At 50.4% G+C, this 19,400-nt stretch overlaps 2 protein-coding genes across 5 annotated transcripts in view; both read left to right on the top strand.

Moving 5' to 3' along the window:
* The window catches only part of HYOU1 (hypoxia up-regulated 1), a 31,631-nt gene extending 17,472 nt beyond the window's left edge, over positions 1-14,159 (top strand). The window contains exons 16-25 of the mRNA XM_075909683.2: positions 804-886; positions 1,496-1,690; positions 2,664-2,860; positions 4,298-4,385; positions 4,931-5,053; positions 5,462-5,595; positions 7,793-7,877; positions 8,347-8,599; positions 9,035-9,118; positions 10,341-14,159. Coding sequence (XP_075765798.2) covers positions 804-886; positions 1,496-1,690; positions 2,664-2,860; positions 4,298-4,385; positions 4,931-5,053; positions 5,462-5,595; positions 7,793-7,877; positions 8,347-8,599; positions 9,035-9,118; positions 10,341-10,402 — 1,304 coding nt within the window. The 3' untranslated portion in view covers positions 10,403-14,159. The remainder of the gene's footprint in view (positions 1-803; positions 887-1,495; positions 1,691-2,663; positions 2,861-4,297; positions 4,386-4,930; positions 5,054-5,461; positions 5,596-7,792; positions 7,878-8,346; positions 8,600-9,034; positions 9,119-10,340) is intronic.
* A 678-nt stretch (positions 14,160-14,837) lies between these two features.
* Positions 14,838-19,400, top strand: part of SLC37A4 (solute carrier family 37 member 4) — a 29,267-nt gene continuing 24,704 nt past the window's right edge. Inside the window, exons 1-2 of one of the 4 annotated variants that reach the window (XM_075909684.2) lie at positions 14,878-15,082; positions 18,663-18,751. The gene's annotated coding sequence lies outside the window, so the exon portion shown is untranslated. Of the gene's footprint in view, positions 14,857-14,877; positions 15,083-18,305; positions 18,752-19,400 lie in introns of those variants that run through there. The other 3 variants (XM_075909687.2, XM_075909686.2, XM_075909688.2) reach the window with 3 other exon arrangements.

Below are 19,400 nucleotides of genomic sequence, written 5' to 3'. Positions count from 1 at the left end.
ACACAGGGTGCCTGCATTCAGCTAGACAGTGTTTTCAAGAGCATTGTGGGACTAGGTAGAGGCAGCTTCCCTGAGCCCTGCTGCATTTCAGACTGGGAGCAACCTGTGGTAAGCGCCTCCTGGCTGCAGCCTTAATGCCTACACCCCCTGGGCAAGCCCTGAGTCCACAGTCCTCACCCCCTCCTGCATCCAACACTTTGCCACAGCTTGGAGCCCTCTCCTACACCCAGAGAGTTGGGGTGCAGGAAGGAGTGAGGGTGCAAGCTCTGTGAGAGTTTGGGTGCAGGAAGGGGCTCGAGGCTAGGGGCAAAGTGTTGAGGTGCAGGTATGAGGGCAGCAGTGGAAGTCTTTCACATCTGGTGCTTCAGCACTCCCTGCTCATCGTTGGTTGGCCCTTGATGTTGCTGAATGAATGCTTTCCATTTCCCTAGTGTAGGACAAGTGCAGAGGGTTACAGCTGGTGTGTAAGGAGGAATGGTGAGAGAGAGTATGGGCAGAAGTCTCCTAGGGCAATGAACAGTGGAAAACGGAGGCAGATTCCAGGCTATGCTTTTGCAGAGAGGCGGCCCCAGTACTTTGTATGCAGGAGGATGTGCAGGAAGAGAGGTGGAATTGGTAGTGTCAGAGTTATGGCAAGTGTTATCTGGATCCCTGGCTGCCTCTGGATTACTGTTGGTCCTTGGAGAGGCACTTTACAGTATTCATGATTTTAAAAGTCAAGGGAATCTGTCTTGCACCGAGGAGTTACGAAACCTCTGACTGATGAGTATCAAAGACTGACATTCTGGGTTTTTTTCCTGCAGAACTTGGAAACACAATCTCTAGCCTGTTTGGAGGAGGAACTCCTACACTGGAAACAGGAGACAACCTGACAGAGACTGTTCAGGTGAGGTCTTGGTTTTGATAGGAAGGTAGGACCCAGGTAAGGTACAGTCCTGGCTGCAAAGTTGGAGGCTGCAATTAAACACAAAGCAAACCAGGGTGACCACCAGGACATCAAGATTAACAATTGTACACTAAAATGTATGTGTCTCGAATTCTAACATTGTTGAAGATAAACATACAACCCTTGTGGTAGCAATCTGTTGGGGCTATTGCTGACAAGGTAGCTTCCCTGGTGGAGCCTCTGTCTGTCATTCCAGTCTCCTTTCTGGATCCCCAGGATAGTGCTTTTTAGGCTAGAATTTTCTGCATCTTGCTGTGTGCTCTTGGCAGGTTCTTCTGCTGCACAGGCCACTTGGGCCTGGAAGCGCCTGTGTTGTTACCAATAAGAGTTTTGGTTCTCTTTCTGTGAAATAGAAAAGGAGTGTGGGTTGTGGTTCCAAGCTGATAATGGTGACTTCCCTGAAGTCTCATTGGCCTGTCCCTCTGTTGTAGCCTCTGGAATACCTTGAATGCCAAGCTTCCAGTACAACATTACAGAGCCTGCCCTCCTTGTGGCACGTGCATGAGGTTTCCATGTAAAAACAGTGGCATTTTTCTCCCTGCTGCCCAGGAGGAAGAGGAGAGCCAGGCAGAAGCAGGAAAAGAAGAACAAGGTGAGAAACAGGACCAGAAGGAGGGAGAAAGGACACTAAGCGAGGAGCAGAGAGAAAAGAAGCCGCCGCAGTCTCCAAAGCAGGATAAAGCTGTCCCTCCAGAAGCAGAGAGATCAGAGGAAAAGGGGGAAGGAGAAAAAACAGCACCTCAGGTGAGCCACTGACTCTGCAAAGGAGAGTCTCTAAAATGGTGACACTATGTGCCATTGTACCTCAGGACTGAGATCTGACTGAAAATAGGTGGGAGAGATTTTACCCCACATGTGCAGGCTGAGCAACACAGCTTTGTTCCTGTTCACTATCTCTGAAAATATACCCCTAATGGCCACTGAAATACTGTCCTGTTCCTTCAGGTCAGAAATGGGGAGTGACCTTACTCAGTGTCTTAAGCTGAGTGTTGAGAAGTTTCTTGTCAGAGTTCACTTGAGTTGTTGGAGTTTGCACTGCAGAGAACCCTTTTCCTGCTTGCATCAGAGGGATGTGATTAGCATTGCTTCCTGTTGTCCTGTCAGATTCAAACCTATCTATGCTCCTCTTCAAGGCCCCTTCATTCCTCGTCCTGCTGTATTGTACCTCCAGTGCCATTCTGAGCTGTTGTGTGCCATGAGAGGTAGGCATACCCTATTCTGAAGAGAGCTGTGGCCTGCTGTTCACAGTACTGGGAGCCAAGAGTCCTGGGTTCTGTTCTGAAATCCCTATGTGATCGTGGGCATTAGTTCATTTTTGTTCCATGGCTTCTCCATCTGGGAACCAGTCAGGCTTTGCATGTTACAGATTTTTTCTTAATTAACTGGAAGTAAAATCCTGGAGAAGACAAGACAGTTTAATTCTCATACAAGCAAGCAGGTAGAATTGAAGACAAAGGTGAAGCCTTGTTTTCACTAGGATTTTTTGTTTGAGTTAAGCATACACCTTCTTCATAGCAGAGACGAGGCCTGTGGCATAAGGCATGCAAACCTTCAGATGATTTTGATAAATGTAGAACATAATTCTATTAGCTTAACGCTTGGAACTCAAATCCACTTACTGGGTCCCTGTGCACCTCTCTGCACAATATTTGTTGCAAGTGAGATGGTGCTGCAAATCGGTTTTTTTATTAATCCTGGAGTTTCTTCTGTGATCCAGGATCCCAAAGAAATGGAAGAATCCGGGAAAGAGGAAGAAATGTCCAAAAGTCCTGGTGGTAGCACAGCCACCAAAACAGAGGAGAAGAAACTCAAAGCCCCGAAGAAGCAGAAATTTGTTGATGAGATTAGTGTGGAGTTGGATGTCAGTGATGTGCCTGACCTGCTGGAGGACGAGATGAAGAGCTCCATGAAGAAGTAAGTTTGAGGAGAGCATGATGAAGTGCAGGGAGTAAGCTATGGGAGTGGGCTGGGCTGAGGCACAGAGACCAGTGAGCAATAGATTCTGAGGTGCATGTGTATTGAGCACAGGTCATGTGCAGAGATAACATCACCTTCTGACTGCAATAAACATTGCAAGACCTGGCTTTACCCCCCCCCCCCCACTGCCTGTATCACCCTTCTTTTGTCAGCATCTCCCTTCAAACAAACAAGGGTACATTTCCTGAAAGATGGCAAGGTGCCAGAAATTCTGAATGGCCAAGGGAGTAACTGGGATAAATGTGCACCAGAAAAGGATCAGTTCTGAGACTAGAAAATGACAAGAGCAGGAAGTGCAGTCAGCACTGGCTCTTTGTGTGTTGGATGGAAGATTTGATCTGTAGTGAATGGCTGGGAATTCAGATGGTGTGTCTCTTCCCAGGGAGTGGGGGAGAAGCTCAGCTTGAGCAATTAACATAATTGTAGCCAATAATTTTCATCTTTTTCATCTTCAGTTCTGGTCTTCTGAGCTCCCTGTGAAGTGGCACCCTGGCAGTATGAGACATGACTTAAAGATCTATGCCTGTTCCATTTGTAACTGTTAGCCATGATGGTGTGTAAATGGCCCACTCACTCCCACAATGCGGACAGGGATTCTTCCATTTCTCTTCTCTCTCTTCCCCCCCCCCTCGCACTTGGTGACCACAAACACTGATAGCATGGCTTGGCTACTAACACAGCTTTTGCGTGGATGAAGGACGAACATGTTCAGAGTGGTACTATAATTGTACCATCTATCTTGCAGATGAGTTTTTAGGGGAGGTCTTTGGTTTAAAGGTGGTTAGGTAGAAAGTTTTAGCCAATCGGTACTCCAGGAGAAACATCCTGAGCACTGTGACTCTGAAGTCTGAAACTAGGAGAGATCTCTCCTAACCTCCCATCTTTAGATTTGACCCTATGACAGCTAAGTGTATCCTGCAGTCAGCCTGGCCTGAGTGCTGATTGGTTAGTCAGTGGTGTTTGAGTGGCAGATGCTGCTGCCTACAAAGATCACTGTCTGCAGAGAGAACATCACCCCCTCTTACAGGTCTCCAAGGGGTAGCCGTGTTAAAGGGGTATCTGCAAAAACGAGGAAATCCTGTGGCACCTTAGAGCCTAACAGATTTATTAGGTGTAAGCTTTCGTGGGTAAAACCCACTTCATCAGGTGAATTGGAGTGGAAATTACATAGGCAGGGAGACTGTGTGTGTGTGTGTGTGTGTGTGTGTGTGTGTGTGTGTAATATAAACAAAAGGAGGGAGTTACTTATCAAGTGTAGGACCAGTATTAATGAGGCCAATTCAGTCAGGGTGGATGTGGGTCACTCCCAGAAGCTGAGCACTCTTATGGGTGTTGATGACATTTCTGCTTATTTCTGGCCTCCTTGCACTTTAGACTCCAGGATCTGACAGTCAGAGACTTAGAGAAGCAGGAGAGGGAAAAGTCAGCCAATAGCCTGGAGGCATTCATCTTTGAGACCCAGGTAAGAGCGGTGAATAGGGTTGGAAGCTGCTGGAAAGCAGGTGGGAGAGGCTATACACTGGAAAGGCTGAGCTGGCTGCAGAGAGCTGTATCTGTTTCAGGGAGTGGAGATGATGCTTTGAAGAGTTCGTCTGTTGCCATTTTGTCCACTTCTGCAGTGTTGAGTGTTCCCTGTACCACATGGTGTTGGGAGGCTTCAAGACAAATGGGACCAGATGAGGGCTTGGGCAGCATGCTAAATTAAATCTCTGCCTGCATAAAAGCTTTGTATATGCTGTCCCCTCCTCCGCATGTTGTGGCGTCACCACACTCCAGCTGAGAAGAAACTCCACTTTGCTAGCACAGGAGGAACGCTCCTACATGTCCCTCTGGCCCAAGATGATTCAAGGAGCAGGACAGCAAATTTGGGGGTTGAACTTCCCATCAGTAGCATGAGGCAGCTCTAGGAGTCTTGCAGTTGCATTCTGTGGGTTGACACAGACTCCTTTGCTGTCTGTGCCTTCTTGTTAGTCAGCAATTAAACTGAAGTGACATTTACTCTTTTAGGACAAGCTTTACCAGGAGGAATATCAGTTTGTCTCAACGGAGGAGCAGAGAGAGGAAATCTCAAGCAAGCTGAGTGAAGCCTCCAACTGGATGGAGGAGGAGGGCTATACAGCCACGACCAAGGTACTGCTGCACAGAAGCAGTGTGTTGGTTGGTACTGAATTGCCAGTAGATAGCAAATTGATATAGGCTTCCTTGGTTTCTTTGATGTCTCCAAATCAAAGAAGGTGAGCTTTAATCACTCCGGCTCTTTTGGATGCTCTGGCACTTTGAAACTCTTTCTATTAGTTTGCCCAGCACTGAACTGCATAGGGAATAGCTCTTCCCATCCCCGCTGTTCATTCTCTTGGAGCACAGAGCAATTAACTTCCAATTCTATATATAGGGTCTAGTGTCCCAGCTGCTGTTAGCGTACAGTCTGTGTGCAGCTTATGGGGACTTCAGGCTACTGAGAGTTATATTTTTCCTGGGAGTAAAAGTGGGCATTAGATGGGTGATCTGTTTTATTCTTCTGTTTTCTCCCATGTACAGGAACTGAAAGAGAAGCTCTCTGACCTGAAGAAACTCTGTAGAAGCCTTTTCTTTCGTGTAGAGGAAAGAAGGAAATGGCCAGACCGCCTGGCTGCTCTTGAAAATCTGCTCAATCACTCTAGCATCTTCCTCAAGTGAGCAAGATCCTGATGAGATATGAAACAGTGGGTGGTGCGAAAGTTGCTGCGTGTGTTTTGATCCACTAATTATGATGGAATCTGGTCTGCTAGCCACTAAACCCATTGGTCAGTGGTCACCAACCAGTAGATCAGGATCTACTGGTAGATCTTGGAACCTCTGACAAGTGATCCTGACTGGTTTGGCCAAGAGGCTATTACCAAGTTCCGGCATGTTAGCTGATCCTCCCGCCACTGCTGCACATTTCTTTCCCTTTGCCTTGAAGCTGTCCCCTCAGGAGCCCCCTGCTTGCTGTGCAGGGCAGGGGAGGGAGAGGAAGGGTGCTGATGCCAAGGTGCCTCCTCTCCCACTTTGTATCCTATCTCCACAGAACAGAGGGGGCACAACAGGACTTGGGATGGAGGGAGCTTGCTGGCTGCTTTTGGGAGTGGTACAGGGCCAGGCCAGGGGTAAGCCTGCCTTAGCCCCACTGCACCACCATCCAGAAGCCACCTGAGGTAAACAGTACCCAGCTGGAGCTCACATCCCAAAACCCTACCCCAGTCATGAACCCCCTCTTGCACTCCTAGCCCCAAGCACCACTGACTGCATCCAAATGCTCTCCCAGAACCTGTACCTAGAACCCACTCCGACTGCCTGCAGCTCAGAGCCCCTCTCACACTCCACATCCCTTAATCCAAGCCCAGAGACTGCACCCCACCCTCTGCTCCAGCAAGTGAAAGGGAGGGAGGGAGAATGGAATGAGCAGGGGCGGGACCTCAGAGAAGGAGCACAAAGGAGGCCGGGCAAGGGTATTTGGGTTGCAGGTAGATCTTGGATTGCACTTCAATTCAAAAAGTGATCTCACGCATGAAAAGGTTGCAGATCACTGCCATAGGTGGAACAAGACTGGTATGTGGCTCCCTCTAGAGCGTGTTAGGGAATGTTAATACAGTGGCTCCCAAACTGTTCAAGAATACGGATTTCTTTTCAATCTATTAAAATTGTATGGATCCCCGAAGAATATAGCTGTTTTCAAACATTCCATTGCTTGATAATCATTTGATGTATTCATGTAACATGATCACAGAACTTAATATTTAATAATTACACAATCTACAAATATTTATTAAAATACATGTGTGGTTTTTATATACTGTACATTTATTTTAATTTCTATATTAAACTTTCCGCAGATCCCCTATAGTATCATCCTGACCACCAGGGGTCTGCGGACCACAGGTTGGGAATTAAGGATATTAAATATTGATTAATTTACTAGTCTAGTAGTCGATGGAATTTCCCCAGAGTCCCCCACTTACCCTGGCTCCATGCGGCACTGCTGCTTTGAAATGCCACACAACAGGGTCAGCTGATCCCAGGTTCCATGCGGCATTTCCGCAGAACCCAGGGTTAGTTGGGGACTCCCCAGATGATTCCAGGTTCCATGGAAATGCCACACAGAGCCCGGGCTCAGCTAGGTAGTCCCCAGCTGACCCTGGGCTCCATGTGGCACTGCTGCTTTGAAACGCTGCCATGGCATTTCAAAGCGGCAGCACTGCACGGAGCCCAGGATCAGCTGTGCGGCACTGCCCATTTGAAATGGCGTTTCAAAGCAGCAGTGTTGCATGGAGCCTGTGCCCTGGGCTCCATGCAGCGCTGCTGCTTTGAAGTACCCTTTCTTCCCCATCCCCTTTGCTGCCTTTATCTGATAGAGGAAGCAAGGGGGTCGACTCCTATTTGTTTATTGGATAGTCGACTAGTCCTTTACCTCCTTATTGGAAACCACTGTATTAATAGAAACACACAACATTCATAAATTATTCTTTGAAACAAGAGTCTGACCTCCTCGTGCATACTGCAAAGCACACCCATTATCAGGAGGGTCAGGACTGCCTCTGTGGCCCCCTCATCCACCAATACCTCCTTGGACTTCCTCCTTCCTAGGAAACCCACTTGTAGTCCAATCCCATAGTTAATTTTGGTCACTACTAAATGTGACTAGGGGTTTTGCATCTCATTTCCAGTTTCCTGAAATATCGGTGTCTCTTTTAGTGTTTACTTTCGCTGAACAAAAGTTACGTGTATCTGCAAAAAGAAGTAAGGTCCAAAAACATGTCAGTTTGTGCAATGACTTACAGAAATTTCAAATACTGTTGATGCAAATGTTAACCTGAACAAAAATTAGAGCAGAAAGAAACATTGTCTTTTCAGGGGAGCACGAATGATTCCGGAGGCTGATCAGGTATTCACAGAAGTGGAACTGAGTACTCTAGAGAAAGCAATCAATGAAACTGTGGTAAGTGAAGGTCTGGGGAGCCCATTCAGGATATGTTATTGTATAATGTGATCCGTGCCACAGCGAATGGGTTTACACTCACTTGGAGAGAGGGAGCAGAGAGGATGTACGTTCTTCTCATGCTAGGAAAACCTTTCTCTGTTTTAGTACTTCCTGGTTCCAAACTTGATTGCATATTGCTTTGGGAAGATGTAGCATCTGGAGATGCATCTAGTGCATGTATAGTATGGGAAGACTAGTGCTTTCCTATTAATTAGTCTTTGTATGGCTTTCAGAGCAGCCATTGGCACTCTTGTTCTCTGGCCTCAGAGAGCTAAGAGCATGGAGGACGTGGGGGTGGAAGCCTTGTTGACCATGGGCAGTTAGAATGCCCAGGTACTGCATCTGCGATTGTGTATTTAACAGTGATTAATGAAACCAGGAAATACCATATTCATGGAGAGGGATTGACTCTGGACTTTCCTTGCAGACTTGGAAAAATGACACATTGGCAGAACAGAATAAACTTCCTCCCACTGAGAAACCCACTCTACTGTCCAAGGATATAGAGCTGAAGATAGCAGCCCTGGACAGGGAAGTGCAGTATCTACTAAACAAGGCTAAGTTTGCAAAACCCAGGCCCAGGAAGGAAAAGAACACCACAAAAACAGATTCAGGCAAGAATGCCACAGTTTCCCCTGACAGTGAGAAGGTTATCCCTCCCAAGGAGGAAAAAGGAGAAGGTGAGGCAAGCAAGTACTCCTGTGAGTCTCATACAGCTGAACCACTAGGAGTAATGTTCTCTCAAAGCTGTCTGTACTGAGCAAAAAGTTTGCAATATGAGAGAGCTGCTCTTGGTCACTGCAGGACTCTTCCCTTATGGCTTGGTAGCTGATGCTTCCTTTGCTTTGCTGGGGTACTCTTGTGGTTTTTTTCAAAGTGCTTCTATTGATTACCCTTATTGACTGTCCCATTGGCTATCCCAGGGTTAATGGAGGGACGTTTGTATTCTTCTAGTGATGGGCTGCAATTTGATTCACTTACAGTCCACATTGGCAAACTTTTCTTTATCCAGTGCCTCACCTGTACATTTGACCTTGTATACCAGAGCTGGGGAAAGTGCTGGGCTTGACACACTTGTATGACCACTTGTTGCACACTTCTCCCGCATAATACAGATAAACCTGAAGATGCCAGTCCTGTCAGGGAACCTCTCACAGTGGAGGAAGCGACAGTAGGTGATGGAATGGAACCAGAGACAGGTAGGAGTTTATTTGCATAAGGAAATATAACTCAGTTTTCATCTCTCCCTTTCTTTTTCCCTGCAAATAAACCACAGTGTGAGACTGAGCCTCTGGCTGCTGAGAAGGTCTCAGTTAATCAGACTTTACAACTGAGAGGGCCAGCTCCAGAAAGACATGGGATGGTAGCTGTGGAGCCATTGACACTAAGCTACAACTGAGCAAAGGGAAATCGTTCGCTTGCAATGTAGACCCACCTAAAGGGGTCACTAACGGACTTATAACTCTGAACTGTATTCTTGGGGCTGTTAGGAAGACATTGTTACATCTGCTTTAGAACTTGTGTTCCAGCTATGAACAAGGAAACTAATAAATGTTCAATATCCAAACTGGATTAAATGTATATTTTAAGCAAATAGTATAGACTCTGAAGAGTAAATTAAACTTAGAAATTGTTCAGCTAAAATAATCAAAGGATTGTAACATGGGAAGGAAGTTTATATATTTTTAAAAGCAACTTTTAATCTGACAGTGGGCCTCTAAATATCCATGTGGCAAGACATCTGGTCATGCTGGTTTGCTTCCCTTCTTAAGGTGGCTTCCTTTTTAACTCCCACAACATGGGTGAATGTTTATCTCACCTTGGTATGTCTCTAACTACCTAAGTGTTCCTGTCTTCACTACTGCCACCACCTACCAGAGAATTTCTAGGCTACTCAAGGACACAGTTCTGCACTTACACATGAGTAAAGCCACTTATGTGCACTGGTGTTTTAAGAAATAGACCTTGGTGTCTAATCACACCACCTTTTAGTAGCTACAATCTAATACTACTGTCCAAGCACACCTCCACAATTCTCCAATCTCCTATTATTTGACAGCGTGTTAAAATTGTAATATATTTTAATATATCAAAGTAGGGATGTGAAAGTGTAACCATGTAATCAGTTAACCAATGAGCCTGGATTCATTGGTTAACATTGACAGTTACATGCAGGCTTCCGGTACATGTGGGGATTTGACTTAACGGAGGCAGCAGCACATACTGGCTCCTGGGAAGCCAACTGCTGCCCTGGAGCAGCATCTTCAGCAGTTACACAGTAACTTCATTACATGCATTTTAACATCTCTGTATTATAGTAGCCAAAAACCACATTGTATATCATGTCTGTCATTTAAGTGAAATTATAAATACAATTAACTTTTTTCATAATTTCACTTAATTTTTTTTTTTATTACATAGAACCTGAGAGTGAGAAGAAGCAAGAAGCTAGAGAAGAGAGCAGGACGAACGATGAGTTATAGCACCCCTTGAAAAAATTTTCTAGCATCACATCTATTTATTTGTGTTTTTTTTCATAATGGACCCAATTTAGTTTCATGTTAAATGGAACATGACAAACAGGCTGACAACAAAATGCAATAGAGATGTAAATTTTGTTTTCCTCCTGAGAATTTCACTGTTACTAATTTTAGTGAGTGAGGTTTTTGTCTGTCTTTTTCATGTTTGAAATATGACCATGTACTCACTGAAAACACTTGAGTTCCAGTACAGCCCAGTTGGGTCACCAAAAGTGGCTTTTCTTTTTTAGATTAAAACAGTACACAAAAGCCTGTAGGGTTTAGGAAATAGTTTGGCACAAACACTCTGGGCCATGCCTCGGCTGGTGAGGTTGAAGGTTTTAAGGTATCCCAGAAATATGTCACAGAGAAGACTTTCTTTGTAAGAGGTACTGAATTAAGGAAAGAGGTTGCTGTGGCCAACAGGAAGTGTATTCTCATTTTAATTCATGGGGAAGTGAAATAGGGATTGGTGGGGATGCTCCATGCCTTAGGATGAGAATTTTCTATTCATTTTTCATTAGACTAGGGTTGCTAAAGCCATCTCTTTGCCCTTAGTTCTGTATCAGGCAGAATTTGATATCAGGGAAAAAATAGGGACCTAAAGGAAGATAATGGGATTTGGTTCAGAGTTAAATATAAAAGGACCAGAAGTTGCTATTTGGAACACAAAATATATGAAAGGAAAATATTTGATGGTGAATCTGAGTGCAAGCAAGAACAGCAAATGGGAATAGATTTTTAAGTGAGGAGAACGAGAGAGAACTGGAAAAATCTATTCTTGGTAGTATTTCCCCTCACCCCTACAACTCAGTGTCTTGTGAAATCAGACTGGCTTTGTTGTGAAACCTCTGGTCTTCAGTGATGTCATAACTTCTTGAAAATATTCATGCTGCTAAAATACACCCGTGAGATCCTGATCTACTTCTAATGCAAACCCTTACGAATCTGCATCTGATGTTGGTCTCCATTGGCCTATTGGACCAAAATAAAAAAAATACTCTTCCTGACAATCTCTTTAAAATGCTTTTATCTGTTTTGTAAAGTGGTTTAGATTATTCCTTAAACTTTCTTTGACTTTTTACATTACAGTTCAGAACTCTAGTCCCTCCCAACATGGCCTGGCAACTATATGTTCTTGAAGATCACAGTGCTATCAATAAAGCTGTCCAACGCTTTTCCAAGTCCAAACAGAACTTTCACTGACCATGCAGATTTGTGTGTGGATTCTTACCATGGCTTTTCCTCTCTTATGGTGTAATCTCTCACTTGGGAGAAGATAAGCAGAAGAAACAGGTCTCAAGGGCTTTGCATTGCTGTTGGTGTGAATCACCTTGAATAGGCTTCCTCCTGAGCATTGTCTTGTGCATCTAAACCACAGAAGTACAGATAACTGGACCTTCTAACCCTTCTTGCCCAGGGTCACTCTCAGGCTGAACTGCATTCTTACAAGTAATCCCATTTTCACAATTGGACTTAGTTTCCTTGTGTTTTGAAGTCTTTTTTTTCCCCCTTTGGTTACAGCAAAGTCTGTTCAGACAGGGACTACAGTTTTCCCATCTTCCTATCTTAAATTGTCATACTGATCCTCTATCCTGGAGAGGTCTCCCTGCCATCCTGTCTTTCATAGCAAACTACTGTGTGGAAACAAAAATCCAACTTAGTGTACCAGAGAGATGGCCCAGAAACTGCTCCATAAGAGATCTGTGGGAGTTTGGACTCCTCTAGGACAGCCTTTTAGCATAGCCCTTCCATCTTTGATCCTGCTTTTGGCTCCCAGTAACCTGTTGTCTCAACATTGAGTCATATTGCATTGGCTCCATAAGAACATTTCTGCATACAGGAGAGGCAGTGAGAGATACTTAATTACAGAAGTTGGTTAATAGCACTCGAAAACTGAAGTTTTCCTTTCAAAAAGCAGAAGAGCGATCATGCTGCAGTTGAAAGGGAATACATGTACCTAGGACATGGTGTTAGATGTTTTGTGGCCCTCCTGTAGTCCTTGCACTGTAGGGAAGACGTCTCTCTTCCTTAGATGGAATCTCATCCCATCAAACTGAATATATAATGACCTCTGCAGTCTGATCCTTGAGAGCAGGCTTCTAGTCACATTATTAATACTGTCCCTTACTGGTGGTGGTAGAGAAGTTTTGTGGATATGATCCTGAATTGCCAGTAGTTCATGTTTATTGGCATTGTCTGCAAATGTTTTCTGAGTCTTTCACCTGATGCCTGGTGTCAGCTCTTCATAACTGGGATGTACAAACCAATAATTGTGCTTGGGTGCCCTTGACAATATAATTTTACCAGTGAAATTGCATTTTCCTGTGTTATTTCTCAACTGTTTACATCTATGTGGTGATTGGGAGATGTCAAAATGCCTCTGACATCAGTAGCTGAGCTTTCTGCTTCTGCCACTGAGCTATAAAAGATAACAGATCTTCTTCTGTTTAATTTTTCAACAGCATGACTGCACTCTGGCCCAATTGTAGGTTAAAATCACATTTTAGGGGACAGGGAATGGAGCTCCGGCAAGACTTGCAGTGCATTTTACAAGTTGGTTATGATGTGCAGCAGACACAGGCTTGAACTTAAGGATTCATGGTGCTGTGCCCACAGCAGTATGCGATCAGGGATAACAGCAGGGTAGTTACAGTGTAATAGGGTAGAAGAGTAATCTGATGGAAATGTGCCTTTTGGGTGAACAGAAGATAGTATGGGCCACAAGGTCATGTTCTTCCCTAAGCTACACATTTGCCCGAGAAGAACATGACTGTTTGGTGCAACTTTTGTTTGTCTACCAGATAGGGTGTTTACTCTTCTAACCCTAACTTTGTAAGAACAGTTAAAAATGTAAATACCAAGGAAAGTAAAACCTATGATAGATTCACATAGTGCTGCAGTCCTTATGGAACCAAATCTTCTGCAGGCTTAGAGGAGTGATGCATTTATAGGCTGTAAGACTAGAAAGTGGATGGGAGAAGGCAGTTCATAAAAACCTCTTTAATTGAAAATAGCTTTCTCATTCCCTTTCTCCTGCTCCTCCTCCAGTAGTATTGCACACACCATATAGACATGATCAGGGCAGCAATTTTTTTTTGCAAGCTTGGTCTTGTCTTTGTTGTAGTTGTGTGTGGCATGTTTGGATTTTGATTAACATTTAAAAAAATCTTTTTAAACATTTTAAAAGATTAAACACAAACAAGGCATGCAGTTTTTGCAAATCTCAGTATTGACCAGAATGTGCATTCTACTGTGACACTAGACAAAACAATGACTCAAATGCAAAGTCATAAATCTTTTGCATTATTGGAAACTTAAAAGTATTCTCCTCTTCAAACTTGAGTGGCTGGTTTTAGACCTTGATTCCTCTGGAGTGAGTGAAGATTGGGTCTCCTTTTCCATCTTTGCTCCTGTGAACTGGCTAAAGTAGAACCAAGCCCCAATTGGATGACATTTTGGACTCATTAAATACTGCTACACCATCCCTCTGTATGTTCAATGATTTGCCATGCTGTGTGGGGTTTTTTTTTCTTTTGCCATCTTGGTCGACACCCATCCATAAAGTCCCAATTCTTTTCCTTCCATTAGCATTTCAGGTACTTATTTTGGTTGGTTTGTGTTAACTTGTATGTGGGAGGAAAAGGGCAAACTATTCACGTGAACTGTACTTGCTCCATTGTTAAATTGTTTCAATAAAGATTTGCTTTTCTACAATGGGTCCTCATATTCAAAGTTGTACTAATTCAATTTTAAATTCTGTTGAGACTTATTGGATTTCTAACCATTCTTTGAATTAAAATAAGCCTGGATAATGAAATTTAAAACTACTCTATTCATTTATAAGTAATTACACTGGGATTTACACCTGTTGACATGACTTTGAAAATCCCCAAATCCATTTAACCGAATGCGATCTTCCATGTAAACAAAGGCTGACTCCTCCTCAGCCCAGCTCGTTTAGACGCGGGCGGGGAGCCGGAGTTCACTGGGTCCCGTGCTTGCTCTGCTGTCTGCACAAGGCCCAGAACTGGGTCTCGGGCGATGGGTGTCAATGCCCGGCTGAGCTGTTACCTGAGGAGAACGTTCCTTTCCCGCCTCCTTGCTACGAGCGGGGCAGGGAGCCTCAGGCCGGGCGGGCCAGGCTATTCCGCCCCCGGCAGGGGCGCCCACTGCGCCCCCGTGGGGTTGGCGCGCACAATCTCCCGCAGCCGGCTGGGGGGGGGGGGGAGTCAATGAGGATTTTCTTTCCCGCTTCTCAGGTGTGCGGGTCCCCCCGCCCTACCCCACAGGGGCGCGGGCCGGGCCGGGCCCATTTACCCCTGGCCGCCCAGCCCCGCCCCGCGCGCTCGGCCCCGCCCCCGCGCTCTCCGTATTTGCAACCGGGGCCGGAGCGCGCTCGGTGGACGCTGCAGCAGGTCGGTCGGTTCCTCTTCTCTGGGGGCGGGGAGCCGAGCGCGCCCCCTACCCGGCAACCGCCCCGCCACAGCGGGGCCCCGCCCGGCCCCTCAGCGGCCGCCTGGCGGTCCTGCTGCAGCGAGCGGGCTCCGGACGCTCAGTTCCCGCCCCCGACGGCGTCCTGCCCTATCCTGCCTGTGATTGGCAGAAGCGGTGACGTACAGGCTCCTTGCCCAATAGGCGACGGTACCGTGCGGGGGCGAGGCGGGACTTTCGGGCGGAAGCCCCTGGGCGAAGGGGTCGGAGAGGTACCGCGAGGGGGCGCCGAGCTCTGCGGGGCCGGATTCCGGCCTCTTACCCGTGTGCGCCCTGCGGCCTCTGCCCGCGCCGGCGCCTTATTCCCCCGGGCCCCCCTCCGTACAAAGCCCCCTGCAGCCCCCCCTCCGTACAGCTCCCTGCAGCCCCCCCCCCCCGTACAGCTCCTCTCCCCCCCCTCTCCCCCCTCTCCAGTGCGCAGCCCCCCCTCCGCACAGCCCCCCGCAGCCCCCCTCCGCACAGCCCCCTGCAGCCCCCCTCCGCACAGCCCCCTGCAGCCCCCCTCCGCACAGCTCCTCTCCCCCCCTCCGCACAGCTCCTCTCCCCCCCCCCCGCACAGCCCCCTGCAGCCCCCCTCCGCACAGCTCCTCTCCCCCCTCCGCACAGCCCCCTGCAGCCCCCCCTCCGTACAGCTCCTCTCCCCCCCTCCGCACAGCTCCTCTCCCCCTCCGTACAGCCCCCCGCAGCCCCCCTCCGCACAGCTCCTCTCCCCCCTCCGCACAGCTCCTCTCCCCCCTCCGCACAGCCCCCCCCCCTGCAGCCCCCCCTCCGTACAGCTCCTCTCCCCCCCTCCGCACAGCTCCTCTCCCCCTCCGTACAGCCCCCTGCAGCCCCCCTCCGCACAGCTCCTCTCCCCCCTCCGCACAGCCCCCTGCAGCCCCCCCTCCGTACAGCTCCTCTCCCCCCCTCCGCACAGCCCCCTGCAGCCCCCCCTCCGTACAGCTCCTCTCCCCCCCTCCGCACAGCTCCTCTCCCCCTCCGCACAGCCCCCTGCAGCCCCCCCTCCGTACAGCTCCTCTCCCCCCCCCCGCACAGCTCCTCTCCCCCTCCGTACAGCCCCCTGCAGCCCCCCTCCGCACAGCTCCTCTCCCCCCCTCCGCACAGCCCCCTGCAGCCCCCCTCCGCACAGCTCCTCTCCCCCCCTCCGCACAGCTCCTCTCCCCCTCCGCACAGCCCCCTGCAGCCCCCCCTCCGTACAGCTCCTCTCCCCCCCTCCGCACAGCCCCCTGCAGCCCCCCTCCGCACAGCTCCTCTCCCCCCTCCGCACAGCTCCTCTCCCCCTCCGCACAGCCCCCTGCAGCCCCCCCTCCGTACAGCTCCTCTCCCCCCCTCCGCACAGCTCCTCTCCCCCTCCGTACAGCCCCCTGCAGCCCCCCTCCGCACAGCTCCTCTCCCCCCCTCCGCACAGCCCCCTGCAGCCCCCCCTCCGTACAGCTCCTCTCCCCCCCTCCGCACAGCTCCTCTCCCCCTCCGTACAGCCCCCTGCAGCCCCCCCTCCGTACAGCTCCTCTCCCCCTCCGCACAGCCCCCTGCAGCCCCCCCTCCGTACAGCCCCCCCTCCGTACAGCTCCTCTCCCCCCTCCGCACAGCCCCCTGCAGCCCCCCTCCGTACAGCTCCTCTCCCCCCTCCGCACAGCCCCCTGCAGCCCCCCCTCCGTACAGCTCCTCTCCCCCTCCGCACAGCCCCCTGCAGCCCCCCTCCGCACAGCTCCTCTCCCCCCTCCGCACAGCCCCCTGCAGCCCCCCCTCCGTACAGCTCCTCTCCCCCCTCCGCACAGCCCCCTGCAGCCCCCCCTCCGTACAGCTCCTCTCCCCCTCCGCACAGCCCCCTGCAGCCCCCCTCCGCACAGCTCCTCTCCCCCCTCCGCACAGCCCCCTGCAGCCCCCCCTCCGTACAGCTCCTCTCCCCCCTCCGCACAGCCCCCTGCAGCCCCCCTCCGCACAGCCCCTCTCCCCCTCCGCACAGCCCCCTGCAGCCCCCCCTCCGCACAGCTCCTCTCCCCCTCCGCACAGCCCCCTGCAGCCCCCCTCCGCACAGCCCCTCTCCCCCTCCGCACAGCCCCCTGCAGCCCCCCCTCCGTACAGCTCCTCTCCCCCTCCGCACAGCCCCCTGCAGCCCCCCCCTCCGTACAGCTCCTCTCCCCCTCCGCACAGCCCCCTGCAGCCCCCCCTCCGTACAGCTCCTCTCCCCCTCCGCACAGCCCCCTGCAGCCCCCCCTCCGTACAGCTCCTCTCCCCCTCCGCACAGCCCCCTGCAGCCCCCCCTCCGTACAGCCCCCCCTCCGTACAGCTCCTCTCCCCCCTCCGCACAGCCCCCTGCAGCCCCCCCTCCGTACAGCTCCTCTCCCCCTCCGCACAGCCCCCTGCAGCCCCCCCCTCCGTACAGCTCCTCTCCCCCTCCGCACAGCCCCCTGCAGCCCCCCCTCCGTACAGCCCCCCCTCCGTACAGCTCCTCTCCCCCCTCCGCACAGCCCCCTGCAGCCCCCCCTCCGTACAGCTCCTCTCCCCCTCCGCACAGCCCCCTGCAGCCCCCCCTCCGTACAGCCCCCCCCCCCGCACAGCCCCCCCCCCCCTCCGTACAGCTCCTCTCCCCCCCTCCGCACAGCCCCCTGCAACCTCCCCTCCGTACAGCTCCTCTCCCCCCCTCCGCACAGCCCCCTGCAGCCCCCCCTCCGTACAGCTCCTCTCCCCCCTCCGCACAGCCCCCTGGAACTCCCCCTCCGTACAGCTCCTCTCCCCCCTCCGCACAGCCCCCTGCAGCCCCCCCTCCGTACAGCTCCTCTCCCCCCCTCCGCACAGCCCCCTGCAGCCCCCCCTCCGTACAGCTCCTCTCCCCCCCTCCGCACAGCCCCCTGCAACCTCCCCTCCGTACAGCTCCTCTCCCCCCCTCCGCACAGCCCCCTGCAGCCCCCCCTCCGTACAGCTCCTCTCCCCCCTCCGCACAGCCCCCTGGAACCCTCCCTCCGTACAGCTCCTCTCCCCCCTCCGCACAGCCCCCTGCAGCCCCCCCTCCGTACAGCTCCTCTCCCCCCTCCGCACAGCCCCCTGCAGCCCCCCCCTCCGTACAGCTCCTCTCCCCCCTCCGCACAGCCCCTGCAGCCCCCCCTCCGTACAGCTCCTCTCCCCCCCTCCGCACAGCCCCCTGCAGCCCCCCCTCCGTACAGCTCCTCTCCCCCCCTCCGCACAGCCTCCTGCAGCCCCCCCCTCCGTACAGCTCTTCTCCCCCCCTCCGCACAGCCCCCTGCAAACCTCCCTCCGCACAGCTCCTCTCCCCTCCTCCGCACAGCCCCCTGCAGCCCCCCCTCCGTACAGCTCCTCTCCCCCCCTCTCTCCAGTGCGCAGCCCCTCCCCACACACAGCCCGGGCCTCTCTACCACAGAACCCCTCAGGCCTCAGCCACCTTGCCCCCGGCCTCTCCCCCGCGTAGCCCTCCAGACACGTAAATCATGTACCGCACACAGTATGCCCCACTCCCTCAGCCACATAACCGTACAGACTGGCCTCTTACGGTACAGAACCCCCCGCTCCTGTGCACAAGCCTCTTCCACACTTAAGGCCTGCAGTCCGTGCACCAGGTTGCCCTGACCTCAGCAGGAGTGCTGCAGTTTTCTAGCCTTTTGCTTGGTATCCATTTCCTGTGAGCGTTCACCTGGAGGATGAGCAGCTGAAGAGACTTTTATATTTAGTTCTTGTCCCTTAACAACCCAGGCCCTTATCTATATCCGTGCAGCTCCAGTTACAGCAGTGCAAGCTGCACTACCCACACCATACTGCTAGTCCTTTGCTGCCTGTTCTGAACCTTGCTCTTTCTATGCTCAGGTAGGGCAATGCACATGTTAAAATGGCTAACAATTGTTAGAATAAATTCTTGGTGTCAGCAACCTATGTCTTTGTAAAATGCCTGGTACACTTTTTGGTGCTATATATTTAATTATATCAGACCTGAGCAACATAATGTGTTGCATCCCAGTATAAGTTAAACTTGATGTTTTAATGTTTTAAATACTGTGAATGGATGGTTAAAAGGATTGGGTAAGTTTATGAACCTAGTTCTGTTTTCAAGGCAACATGTGTTCATGTTAGAGTTCTAGAAGCAACCTCCCCCAATTTAATCTCATCCCCATATTGTGTAGTATTAATATGTGTGTTGTGGGCTCTCTCAATTTCTTTGGAAACATCAGGTTGGGCTACTGCTGGAAACAGGATACTGGACATGAAAGAGGAAGAAGCTTAGCTTCAGCTTTTAAACTTTTTTAGGGCAGCGGTTCTCAACTTTTTTTATACTGTGGACTGGCAAACCCATTAACAAATCTTTTGTGGACTGGTAATATTTTATTTGCAGGTTTGCATATTCATTATGCAAATAATGAATATGCAAACAAAATGTTACTAGTCCACCAAATCTCATACCGCCCTCCCCTGACTCCTGCCCCCCTCCATTTCCTTGCCCCAGTCCCCTCATACACTC

This window comes from Pelodiscus sinensis, chromosome 25 (assembly GCF_052426305.1).
Source record: "Pelodiscus sinensis isolate ZL-2025 chromosome 25, ASM5242630v1, whole genome shotgun sequence".
NCBI classification, from domain to species: domain Eukaryota; kingdom Metazoa; phylum Chordata; order Testudines; family Trionychidae; genus Pelodiscus; species Pelodiscus sinensis.
This window is presented reverse-complemented; position numbering and strand designations above follow the sequence as displayed.